Below are 13490 nucleotides of genomic sequence, written 5' to 3'. Positions count from 1 at the left end.
GGGCTCTGCAGACAAGTCAGGGAGACAAAGTGTCAGACTTAAGGCAAGCAGGACTAGAAGTCCAGGATATAACCATCTGCAGAAAAAAGCCTGTCTAAACACCTCTGGAGTTTTAAAGTTCCCCTACATCAAACTTTAATAAAACTCAACTGTTTCTGAATCAGAAAGAACAAAAGTCACCAAGACATTTCCTCATAAAGACACGCAACTTGTGAAGAATGTCAGACTATGATTTAGACACAGGGAAGCAACAACCACTTGATCCTCTCCTATCATGGCCTCCCTGATCTGTATTTTTCAGGGTTCCTCTCACAGAATATGTCACTATGAAGGTCGGCATTCTCTGCCCACCATGGGCAGAAAGAGTTGTTTAGGCATGTTTGGGGTATGCAGAAGCAGTCACCCCCACTCACCGAGACCATTTTCCCTTCGGAGGGCATGAAGGCTGGCCGATTGCTGAGCCGCAGCTTGGTCTGCAGGGTGTTGAAATTGATCTCAAGTTGGCACTTCTCTTGGACCTTGGGGGGCTTGTGCAGGCGGCGGTAGTCCCGGAAGTCCTCCAGTTTCTGCTGCATGGCTTGCATGGTGTTCTCTGGGGCCCGGTTCTCCAGCCAGGGGATGGTGCGACGAATCCACTCCAGCAGCTGGGAGGAGCAATGACAAGAAGCCTTGAACTGAAAATTGTGCTGAAACTGCAGGTGTTGCTCTGATTTCATAAGGGACCATTTACTTCTATGTTCGCTGTCAGAAAGATTCTGCCACCAGCAGGGCTCATAAAGGAAAGTTGGCCAGCTTTTTTGGAAGTACTTTTTTTTAATGAGCAGCACATTCCCTACCACACTAAGTAGCATTGCTTGTTGCAGCACTGCCAATCCAACACGCTTAAGGCACAGCTTTTGCAAAGGAAGGACCAAAACTATATCCTCAGATTATGTTACGGCCTTAAGAATTTTGCTGGACTGTTGCATAACTAAAAGATGCTGTAAGTCATTCTATCTCCAGAAGAATCTGACAGGAGAAATCAAGTCCTTGCCTTCAGTTCAGCCTTACACTTTTTTCCCACTCCAACTTCCTCAAAGTCACTCCTCAAGGAGTTAAAGTTGCTCCTTGAATATACTTCCATTACAAACCTATCTGGAGAGCTGGCAAAATGCTAATGCAACAGGCAGTCTACAATGGGAGTGGAGTAGTGCTTCTCAGATCAGGCTGAAACCAGGCTTATGGGTTATGCCTGCCCTTCTATTGTCCAACTTTTCCCTACTTAGCTACCACAAACATACTCCAGTCCACATTTGGTCTCTTGTAGTTTCCCTGTTGTCAAGTCTGTCAGCCTTCTCAGTTAACAAAAGCAGCCTCCAGCTTGTATCTGACACAGATTCTTTCCATTATCAGCAAATGTGTATTTCTTTCCAGAAATATCTCTAACTTTTATTCTCTGATCCAACTCCTGACTTCTACAGTACATTAACACACAAGCTGTATGGAAGATGTAATGACCTTGTAAAGTCCTGACGAATGCAAGTTAAACCAACTTGATTTTTCCTTCCATTTTAGCATTTCTGGGCTGGCTCCTAATAAACTGAGAAATTCAAAGCTTCTCTGTGGAAGCTTTCTGTTTTAAAGTAGATTGCTCTTGTCTTTAAGGTAACTTTGGTCTTGAATTTCAAGAGGAAAAACTAATTTTCCAGGGAAAATAGCAGTGGTTCAATAGCACTCCCCAAGATTACTTATCAGCATTAAATGCAATTCTTTTCTGCATACCACCACTCAGAAAACAACACCTACATCACTGGCCAGTTTTTCGTAGTCTTCCATGAGCTGTTCATTTTCTTGGTTGACTGCCAGCACCTTGCAGATCCGATTTGCTGCTGTCTCCGCCTGACAAAGAGAAGAAAAATGGAAGAAGGGAAAAATAAGGAAAAAACCCCCAAACCAAAACTTGTAGCTTAGCTTCCTGCTACATACCTGCAGGTAAAATCTCCTACCCTTAGCTCTCTCAACCTGTCTGCACTTTGAGGCATCTGTCCTGACCTCTCTGCTTTCCATCTGGCCTTCTACATTGATTTGTTTTTTCCCTTTTATAATGATTTGGTTTTTCCCTTCTTCAGAGATTCTCAGCTGTACTGATTCTACCCCATATGTTATGGGACAACCAATGTTTCTATGCTTTTTCTGGAGCTGCTTCTTAAGAGGGCCTTGTTGTTTATTTCCTACCAGAGGGACCCTGGCTACTCTTCACAAAGACAGGGAATTTCTCCTGCCACTTCCACTCCCTACATCAGCATTCTGAGCTGGAACAGCACTAACAGAGTGACATCAAACTGATGAGACTGTCTCCATACTTTTACCCCAGGAAAGAACTACCCAAACAGAATTAAGCCATAAACTGGATGTATGGGAAAACTCCTAATTTTGTTTGGAAGATAAAATGGTAGATACTCCTCTTAATCTTAAATTCTGTCCAGCAGAACTGTCTTCCAGTTTTCACTGTATTTCTGGCACTGATTACAGGGCCACCTCCTTGGTGAAATATACACCTACCATGTATTCAGAGTCTTATGATCCAGCTGAGAAGAGGATTTCTCTCCCCCCCAACTCTTCTGGGTAATCTTTCTGCTTACTCTTCCAAAACAAGTCTCACAATAAAAAAATATCCTACTGTTACTATTTAGGTTTGGAGTTTTTTTCTTTCTTTCTTTCTCTCCATTGTGAGACCAAAACTTGGTTCTCTGCAGGGAGCAATGTGTCAGAACATGAATTTGGAAAGTAAGGATCAGAAAAATCCCAGCTATGAACTCAGAAGCAGTGAGTGTTTGGCACGGCGGACATACAAGCAGGCTGATCCTTGCACAGAATGTATCTGTGGGTTATCAGCTCCCTTTATCATTACCATGGTGTGTGCCATGCCAAAAAGCCTGAGGAGATGCCCCTGTGATGCATCAGGGGATTCCTCAGACCCCTCTTAGCACAGTGCAGCTGTGACCCTGATGCCTGGGGAAGGTGCTACAAGTAACCACAGGCCCCCTTGGAGAAGTACTCCTTACAGAGGCTGAGTGCAAATAAGGAGAGAGGCCAACACTGCAACAAACCAACTGTGAACGCTGTGTCCTGCCTCAAAACTACATTTAGACCTGATGCCAAAATAAGTTTTGCTGAGTTTATAGCTGGTAAGTTTCAACCTTTTTCTATTTTTAAAAGACCTTTTATTATCTGTTTATTCAATCTTCAAGGACATTTGAGAAAAAACCTCTAATTTTCACAGCTGACGTGAAGCAGCAAGAATAGCAATAAAGTCATAGGCTGCACAGTGATGTATGGATTGCTAAGGTCCCAGGGGACACAGCAATCTTATTCATTTGTAAAATGAAAAGAAGCTGTTAAAAAATCTATCCAGTCATCTGCCCCATCACTAAAGTGGACCAGCTATGAGATACACAGATTATCAGCTAATTTAAAATACATCAGAGAGACCTGTACAGGAAAAGGAGCAGTTTCACTTAAAAAGAAACCTGCAAAAAGTGCAAACAATGGTTACATTTAAGAAAGCTTGTACTTTGACCTATTTTTAACTAAAGTTTGTACTCTAATGGAGTGTTTTTTGATATTCAGAGAAAACTATAGACATGGGACCAAACAGTATGTCAAAAAGACATTGCTAGAGCCCTACCATGATATGCCTAGTGACTGCAGGGAATGGCAGTATCTAATGTTTATCTCAATCACTCCAGGAGAGGTGTTCATTTAACTTTCTTATTTTTATACCCCATGAGCTCACTGCAGCAGCAGCCAGCTGTGCAGGCAGGATCCCCTTCCACTGAGGCATATCTACATGTATCTGATGATGGACTTTCTCCAGCTGCCCAAGTTTAAATATGTGTGTGTATATATGTGTTGAACAACTGTCCAAACAAAAAGACCCTAAGAATGTCAGCAGTTACGACATTATTTGTGTTATCCTAATGGCAGGAGTGTAGAGGCTTTCTCTCCCCCACCAGCACTTGCCTCCCAATGGTTCTTGCCTTTGGAACTGCTACTGCTCTATGCAACAGCGTGCTGCTGCTGCAGTCACAGAAAAGGCTCTGTGGCCACAATCTCCATTAATGTCACGAGCAACACGTTACACTGTGCTCTGAGCAAGGTAGGACAAAAGGATGCCAGAGCTTTCAGAGAACCTTCACCAATACCCTCCACACTACTGCTAATGCGCTGATTCATGGTGATGGCAACCTCAAAACTCAAGTGAAACACTTTCAGGTAAAAGAAGAGTGGCACACCGAGATGTTTACATGAGGCCAAGGCAGCTCCCCCTACACCTTCATTAGTTCAGTGGAAAAAGCTATTTTGGCTTCCCCACACTGCTAAAGCCAATGATGCATTTAGGATGTTCATGCTAACTCCAAAAAAGCCAAGATGCCCACAAGGCACCGGGCTGCACTGAGAAGATGCAGAATCTCGGGCTCTGGAAGCTGCACACCTGTATTCTCAGAGAACCTGTGTGAGCTCATCAGCTTCAGTGCAGCACCATGCTGACATGTTGTACTGCTTGCACTCAGAGTCTTGGGGAGAGCAAGCCCAGCACATTCTGCTTGATACCACGCTGCTGTGTCTATGCACATGCTGTCTGGTGGAATCAAAATGAAAAACTGAATGGCAGCAATTTATCTGCCTTTTGTCTTTTCTGTACTTCTCAACCATAACTTGAACTGCTGAGGATAGGTGTAGAGTTTGCAGTCTCTCTGGTTCATGGATCCAAGTCTTTCTGCTGAGAAGGATCATGAAGGAAGGCATCCCCACAGTGCACTGTGTAGGGATGCCTGCCCATTGCTGTCCTCTAGCCTCAGGGGAAGATGCCTGGCTGCTGCTGTCCTCTGACCTCAGAGGACCACTCCAAAATACTATACACCAAACACAGTCTCTTAATAAAACAGTAAAACATTAGTTAGAAATTGCCACAAGTTTACAAATATTAAGCCAACCAGTAGTTGCATGCATTTAGTGTGAAAGTCAGAAGCAGTTAGAAAACAAGCAAACCAACCAAAGCAAGTATACCTACAAATATAAATATTTTAAAAAAGGCGTAGAGAAAAAGCAGCCATCTACATACACATGTCAGGCTGGGGACCCTGTACCTTCAAAGGCTCAGGATAAGAGAATGAAAGAAGCAGAAAGCGGCTCATGGGACTCTCCCTTCAGGCCTGGTGGCAGTAATGAAAAATCTGGATGAAAAATTGAGCGATATCACAGTAAGTCACCTAACCCTGCATGAGGTGGCAACACAGTAACATCTGGGCATGGGCTTGTACTCAGCAATCATTTTGCATTTGCCTGTGGGTTTGAATCCATGTCACTTAGTAGCTGGCTCATTTATGACTCGGACAGCTCCAAAAAGGAGCTGTGCCCCTCCTGCCAGGGCACAGTTGACTTGCTGGCCCATCAGGACTGCTAAAAAATGAATAATGTATTAAATCTTCCCTGTACACCAGTTGGACTACATGGGATTGAAACTTTAATACTGAGAAACTTCATCTGTAGTTTTTGCCCCAGCTACTTGGTTCAGGTCCTGAGGCAAGCAGAAGACTGTTTTCAGTTATCCCAGCAGACTGAGCATCCACCTAAATTGCTGATCAGAGCATGGAACCTGCTGAGCAGGTTTCCAAATCATGGAATGGGTGCAGAGAGAAAAGGAAGAGATTGGTGAGTGGCATGGCTGTTTCTGCAGTAGGCTACAACCCTCCTCTTATTGTGGTTTGATGTTTCCTCATCTGGAGTTCCTCAGGTTAAGCAGACTGCATGGAGCAGTCCCTCAGGGGCACCTGGCAAACAGCAGGCCTTATCATGAGGCTGGCATGATTTCTGAAACTAGTCTTCCTGGGCAAGTATCAGCTGGCTGGAGCTTGCAGACTGGTCTTGAGTGTTTTGAACAAAACACCACAGGATCCTAGCGGAAAAGTCATGACTACACAAATTATGCCAAACGGGCAAGTCTACTGCACTGCTGTGGGACACATTCCCAGTTCCTTGGAAACAAGACAGTATCACGTAATTTATATGAAACTGGGCAAAGAACAAAAAGCTTGAACTAAAGAGCTGCTCCCTGGAAACTACTGCTTGCATTTGCCCTCTGAAAGCCAGCATCAGCATGGAAACTGAATCAATGTTGGGACCATCAGCACTGCTTTGCACAAAAGAGATGGAATCTTCCTGGAGTCAGATTAGCCCTCAGGCTGGGCAACACAAGGACTGTGTCCCAAATAGAAAAGGCCTGTCTGTAACATGAAGAACGTAGTCTTGAATTTTGGATTTTACTGATCTAAAGCCTCCTACTTGAAATTAGCAGTAATCTTGTGGAAGGGCTGCAGCTCAGGCAGGCAATGACATGGGAGAAAAGAATTTACCTTTTTCCCTTATTCAAAGGGTTGCTGGGAAATTGCTTGCCCAAAGGTGATCTGCAACTGTTTAGTTCCAAACATCCTGATGTCAGGCAAAGAGACTTTGGAGTAAAGAAGAAGCAGAGGAAGAAGGAAGGCCTGAAGCTATGGAAATGGGCAAGGCAGAGGAAAGATAAATAAAACATATAGGTGGTTTGGGAAACAGAGGAGAATTACAAGGGAGAAACAAGGAATGGAAAAGCATGTGAGTCTGGGAAAGCTGAAGGCCTGAAATTAACTTCATGGCTGGAGCACAAAAGTGCTATGTAACCAGCTCATGGATGATTCAGCCTAGGAGAAGACCACTGACCTAGTGGAGGCTGAGTGTGGAAGGCAGGATGGCAGGCCAAGAGGGACAGGCTGTGATATCCGGAAGTGGGCAGATTTCACTGTGGTACTTCTGGAGGTGCACTGCCTGGCCAAGACAATGCCCACTAGTTACTGAAAAGCTACTGCCCTCTGTCAGAGCAGACATCCATTCGTCTTCCAATGCCAGCTTTACCAAATGCCTTCTCCTATGCTGTGCTGTGAGACTGGAGGGAAGGAGCAGCTCTGTCTGTCCGAAAGGACATTTACATCACTTCTCCAGCAAGACTACAGATGGCATATCCAAATGCATCACTGGATGCATTGGCTTCCCTGCCAAGGCTCTGGGGTGGACGGGGGTCTGGTGTTCCTCACTGGAGAGGACAGGTGGGCAGGGCGGGGTGAAGGGAGGGGTTGTTAGCAGTAAAGTCTCACCTTCTGCGCCCCTGAGAAGGCGTGGTAGTAACATGAGACATAGGTCATTATGGCCTTCTCATCCGGCCTTAGCGTGCCTATAATATCTGTGCAGAGAAGGAAAAGAGGTTGAAAGGATAAAGTAAGAAGCAGCACAAAAGATAAAACAAAACAATCATGGGTGGCGTGAGAGAGGGGGAGAAAACTTCCCATCATGCATTGCAGGACAGGCCAAACAGATTTCCATGCGGAGAGCTGGGAATTCGGATCAGAAGGTGGCTAGCAGTGTTGGCTTGTGGCTCAAAGCGGCACCCCTCCCTACCCCCCAATCCAGGGGGATCCTGAGATGAGGATTTGGGCTCTGCACCTTCACAGCTGCAGTCTGGGGGCCCGGCCCAAGGATGCGAACAAGTTGTTTGGAGATCTGAACGCCCGCGCTCGAGGCCCTTCGTACGCCAAGGAGCTGGAGATCAGAGCCTTCCCACGCAGTGCACTTCCTACACAGGATCTGCTCTGCTGCAACGTGCACTGCCTGTTCCTAAGGCACTCAAGTACAGGAGGCTGCTTGGTTTTGGCAAGAGATGTGTAAAAGGTTTCACCCACAAAATGTTTTCCTTAAGTGATTCCATTACCAACAGGAAAATGGCTAAGCCAGAAGTAGCAAGGACTCAACAGCCTGGTTTCCAACATGGATGAGAAAAGAGGGGAAAAAAAAGGAAACAAATGAACAAAACCAGGCATCTCTGTCATGATAAGCAATGCTCTGTTTACAAAACCACCATGGATGTACTTGTTGGGCATGCTTTGTAAGCCCCAGGTGAACTGGGACTGAATTTGTGGCACAACTTGAGAAAGCAGCAAGTTCAGACCTTAAAGCAAGGGTGCTGGAACCTGCAGCATCCATAAGGCAAAATCTAAAGCTTTGGCCATTCATTAAACCCTTCATAAAACCTCAGTCAGCTCTGTTTCTCCATCTTTGGAAAAGACAAAAAAAAAAAAAAAAAAAGAAAAAAAGTGAATAGGTTATTTCCCATGGGGGTAGGCGGCAGTTTCCTCCTGGTCAGAGCATCTGTGTGGTGGTCTTTACTTTTTGTAAGACCAAGTGTCCAAGCTCAGATTTACCAGGATCAAGAGGTCCAGGTTCTCGGCCATCAGGACAGCAGTTCATAAGGCAAATGGAGAAGGCAGAGCTCCCCACTCCCTTAAATTTGTATGTGTGCCAAAGTGTGGCATACCTAAGTGCCACTGGAAGTACTGCCGACTAGAGGGAAGTGGAATTCCTGGCTCCCTTGCCCCGTGTATTATATTTGGGGCACCACTTTGAACCAACAGCCAACTCTACCAAGAACATAATAATAAAGATGCCCGTAGCTAGAGAGGAGAGAGAGAAAGAAAAAAAGGTTTGGACATTAGCAACGGCACCAGGTGTGCTCTGTGGAGGGAGCTTGGGATCCTGCGATACCTTCTGGGCTCCTGAGAAGGCGTGGTAGAAGCTAGAAACATAGGTCATGATGGCCTTCTCGTCAGGACGGGCAGTTCCAACAATGTCTGTCAAAAAAAACCTCACGTTAAGAGCATAATCAACTGATGGGAGGAAAGCAGAGGAGGGGTAGAACCACAACTGTCCAGGAGGCCTGCTGCGGTGTGTGTGTGTCACAGTGATTCCATAGCGCTTCCCAGCATTCCCCAGAAGATGTGTGTGTCTCAGAACCCAGGATCACCCTTCTGGATCCCCTCCCTCATCATAAAATTTCCTCCAGAGTCATGCCAGGAGGCTAAGACAGCCATATGTCAGCATGTCTTGTGTCACAGCATTTCCCTGTCCTGAGAACATTACTGTGCTTGGCAGATTAAATCAACCCAAACTGGCATCAGGCTGACATGACTTTTATAGACATATTATACTGCAATTCCTCTGTGCAGTTCTGTTCTTCTGGAAAGATACTTTCTCCCTTCTTTTCCATGTCTCCCTCCTCCATTTCAACACAATGATGGCTTGAATTTCAAAAGGCCCTTTCATTAGTTTCAGTGGAAACTCAACACCTCCAGAGATCAGAATTAATGGTGTGGAGGAATGCACATTAGCTTGACTCCATGAGGGAGGAGAGAGATCAGTAAAGAGCAATGAGAACTCCTGCCAGGAGCCTTCTTCGTCACTGCTACTTTTGTTGAGATCTGAAGCTAGATCCGCTTATTTTGGAGGTGTCTGTATTTCCTACAGAATGGCAGGAAACATTTGGATTTACTCTGGAAAACTCATGACTTTTTTTTTTTAATTTTTTAACCTCAGCATGATGAATGCAGTGAAAGCAAAACTCATCTCTGGGGATGGGAAATACCACCTAGGAATATGAACATTCTAGTTACTGAAATACAGGTTTACTGGGTTTGGCTGTCTATTCCTACCTTTCCTCTTTGCTCCTCTCACTTCTTTATTTAACAAAATGTTAAACTGCTTCCCCTGTCCAACCCAAGTCTGAAATACAGCTTCTACCATTGAAGTCTGCTGGCTTTAGGCAAACAGCCAACAACCAGTGAACTATTTCAGGCTGTTGTTTGTACTCCAGAGTTACAGTCTTCAAAATCTGTTGCCAAGCTGGTCCTGACAAGGCTCTGAAAAGTAATCCTTGCTGTCCCAGCGGCCTCAGGGATGCAGTCATAATCAGCAGCAAAAGCATCTCTGAACAACGTGGAACTCTGCCTTGGTCTCCAGACCCAGTCAGTGAAGGATCTTCATGCCAAACACTTCTAAGTAGTCAAGAAAAAGCAGTCTATAATAATATCATGCCCTCAAAAGGAAGAACACCAGCAATGTCAGAAAGACACAGCAAAAAAACCCTGGAGCAAAAGGAACACAGGCCTACACCGTCCACTAACTCAGTATTTGGCCTGATAATTGAAAGGGAACACTTCAGTCAGCACATGACAGGTGTTACTCATCTCTGCCTTGTGTGTCAGCCCCAAGCTAAGATCTCCACGCTAGACTCGAAAGACTGAAGGACAGAGGAGGAAGAGGAAAGCAGAATATGTGACTCATTATTCCATTTTAACTTTTTCCCTATACATTCACTACACAGTCACGCAGGGAACATTCAGAGGTTACTGGAATCTTGTACAAAAGGAGTCCACCTAGAAGAAGTGGAAAATTTCTTGAGAAAAAACAAGTTAAAAGCTGTTGGAGTCTACTTTACCTTCTGCATCCAGCATCTTCGGAATATCCAGATATTTCTCAGCCACATCAAAAGCTGTGTTTAGATTAGTGAGAGGATCATCCTGGGAAAGACACAGAGGAAGAGCATCAGCATCAACTTTTAACAAGGTACACAGCACTTCTCTCAGGAAGAGCTTAGGTTCAGGTAACTGTGATTGCCAGAAAAAATTGTGTGTGAAGCCTTATGCAGCAGGATGAAACAATTAGCTTCCTTTTGAAAGAAGAGCCTGGGGACTCTTGGTACCATAATCAACATACAGTCTATGCATCGCGCAAAAAAAAAAAAAAAAAAAAAAAAAAAAAAAAGGAATAATGCATTTTGTCTTGAACCTAGTTATAAGTAATGTTAGCTTCACATCTGATAGTAAATGATGAGACCACATCTCACATTTACATCTCATGCTTATATTAGGTCTGCAAGTTCCATTTTAAAGAACTGCAGAGCTGCGTATCTGTTAGAACATCTAAGCAATATTAAAATAGTAACAACATCTGCAACGGGTGCTGTCCTTAGCTAGTGTACAGTTTGTTGAACACCAGTTGAGTGGGAGGAAGAGAAATGTTTCAACAAATCTCTACAGAATAAATACATATAAAAGTACCCATTTTGCCTGGAGTATGGTTTTTCCTTTTGCACAGGTCTTGTAATTTCCCTAGTACATTTCTGTTCCTCTCTATATAAACTTTCTGTAGATTTTAAAGTGCCACACAAGAAAACATCAAAAACAAATGCCATTGAAAATAAAAGACTCTGAAAATTGTGTCCAGCATTCAGACACAATAATCAGCAACAAGACACTTGCCAACCTGCGTAAGATTCTCATACCAGCTTGTTCCTATATTCCTGTATAACCATGACACTTCATTATTCTGAAGGATCAACCCACTTCATGGGTGACAAATGACATTTGTATCATCAGTTTCTACTATTGAGACACGCGGCTTCTACTGGATGAAAAGCTGTGCATAAACTGCCAGTGTTCAGCCATCTTGTTTGGTGTCTTTTGGGAGGGAGGAAAGATGGGATGGTACTCTCCATATTACCATTTGTGCCATTCACACTGAGACCCACATAAAAAACCAGGAAAAAGGTAGTAAAATTATTTCACCTTCTTTCTAGAGCGGCATCCATGTTCTGTCTATTTTCTATCTGAACCATGTGCCTTTGCTTATTGCACTGACTTGGAAGATTAAGCTGTGCCTCAACTCTAATCAACAGGCAGTTTCCTTTGAACCCACCCAGCAGGAAAGATGAAGCTAGGCAGGCTTGGGCAGACAGGGTAAGGGCATGAATAAAACTTCCTTTATGGCACTGGTCATTATGTAGCCTTCAGATTACAGCCTTCATGAACTAGGAAACTAAGCTGCTCTGAAAAGCAGTTTCCTGCAGCATTTCCCTAGGAATCAAGCATGTATTAGGCTGGCATCCAATATCAGCAACATATTCCTTTGGGTGAGTGAATGTCTCTCTCAGACAGCAATGTTTCACCTATCAAAGTAAATCACACACAAAGGCCACAAAAACATAGATCTGTGTTAAATCCACTGGAACAAGTCAATATTAAGCAAGGTAATGTTGCACAGGCATGCTGTGATGAAGCCAGCAGCTGTCACGTACAGTATGACACAGTGTCAAATCCCTATACTCCTATATAATACACCTTCAGCGGTGACTACATCAGATTTATCTACATCCACCTCTTCAGAGTTGAGCAGTGGAGCAGGCAGTGGATTTTTACTATTCCCCAGCTACAGGGAACCATCCTATACCATGGAGTTAGAGGAACCACTTCAATTTCAACCTACTTGTCTTCTGGGCCTGGTGTGGAGAAACCTCTATGAACCCACAGCATAACCAAAAGACTTATCTGAGCAGGTGAGAGTAGGTGGTATATAACCTGCTTTGTTCATTGAGTGTAGACATGGCCCTAGCTTCATTTAGGGAGAAAAAACATAACAGATTTTCTTTCTCAAGTGTAGGAGCATGCAGAAATGCCAAGTGGCAGGTCTCTTTCCAGTCTTCGCCTAGTCCATGTGCCATTTTCTGTTTCTGTAGAAATGTCACCACTGTGTAGCAAATTTGACCCCATGCTGACCGTGACCATCACAGTTATTAACACCCTGCCAAGAGTGGTTAGTATTAACACAAATCCCTCCTTAGCTCAGACCCATCTGAACAAGCTGCAGGAAGATCTGCCAGCCTCTCCTGGAGGAAAAGGAGGAGCAAATCTCTCCCTGCAGATAGCTTTTCTATCAGTTTGCAAGAAACAACACCAGGAGCACTGTTGCCAAAGGTTAAAAAGAAACTTTTGGCTGAAAGCTGGGAGAGGTTTCCTGATGGGAAAACTTACTGGGCTTGGGCAGTCCCAAAGGAAGGGCTGGAATTTTTAACATGCGGGAAACTGGAGACTCACCTAGATAAAGCTAGCAGATTTCTACTTCAAATGCAAGAAAGATGTGTGATCACAATATCTCTTGGGGAATGAAACAAAAGATAGCACTACTGAAAGCAAGCTACTTAAGTCCAAGACTAGCTTGGAGATGAGCAGAGAGCTACACTCGTGTGAGACTCTGTTCCCTGTAGGAACAACTTCACCCCTCAAGAACAGTGGAGCAGCTCATCCCAACAATGATGCTTCTTCATGCATAAGTTAGGGTTCCCCCAGGGCTTTTCCAAGACTAAACAGGGTCTCAAGCCTTATGAAATTCCTCCCAATTCCACCACTCTCAGTTCCATCCTGCTGTACACCAGCTAATCATCATTTCAAATCACCTGTTTCAGCTGGTGCCCATGAAAAGGGGCAATGTAATAAAGACTGGCCAGGCAGCTCCAAGCCTCAACTTAAGCATCACAGCTGCAGGCACACTTTAGGGACCCAAACACAGCAGATGAAACAAAAGACAAATCACCTGTCCCCTGATTCCTTCCACACCTGAAACACACACACAGAAGAGCACTGACCCAGATGAGGCTGTGGAGGTGTCCTGCAATTCCATTTACCTGAACATGGCAATGGCAGAGGCATGAAAAGGAACAGTAACTTGCCAGACTCTAGCTGAGCTAGCCACAAGGAGATCTATAGCTTTACCATGGAGGAGGTATTTTGTTTTACTGGTGGCAGACAGCAAAC

At 44.4% G+C, this 13490-nt stretch overlaps 1 protein-coding gene across 5 annotated transcripts in view; it reads right to left on the bottom strand.

Annotated features, from left to right (window-relative positions):
• The window catches only part of ACTN1 (actinin alpha 1), an 86869-nt gene that overhangs the window by 16120 nt on the left and 57259 nt on the right, over window positions 1-13490 (bottom strand). For 3 of the 5 annotated variants that reach the window (XM_038137213.1, XM_038137209.1, XM_038137211.1), the window contains exons 7-10: window positions 10340-10421; window positions 8611-8696; window positions 1786-1878; window positions 414-644 (exon numbers count right to left, since the gene is read on the bottom strand). In XM_038137213.1, the coding sequence (XP_037993141.1) occupies window positions 414-644; window positions 1786-1878; window positions 8611-8696; window positions 10340-10421 (492 nt within the window). Of the gene's footprint in view, window positions 1-413; window positions 645-1785; window positions 1879-7169; window positions 7256-8610; window positions 8697-10339; window positions 10422-13490 lie in introns of all 5 variants that reach the window. The other 2 variants (XM_038137210.1, XM_038137212.1) reach the window with 1 other exon arrangement.

The sequence above is a fragment of the Motacilla alba genome, chromosome 5 (genome assembly GCF_015832195.1).
Source record: "Motacilla alba alba isolate MOTALB_02 chromosome 5, Motacilla_alba_V1.0_pri, whole genome shotgun sequence".
Lineage (NCBI taxonomy): Eukaryota > Metazoa > Chordata > Aves > Passeriformes > Motacillidae > Motacilla > Motacilla alba.
The sequence above is the reverse complement of the archived record's forward strand: the minus strand, read 5'-3'. Positions and strand labels throughout refer to the sequence as shown.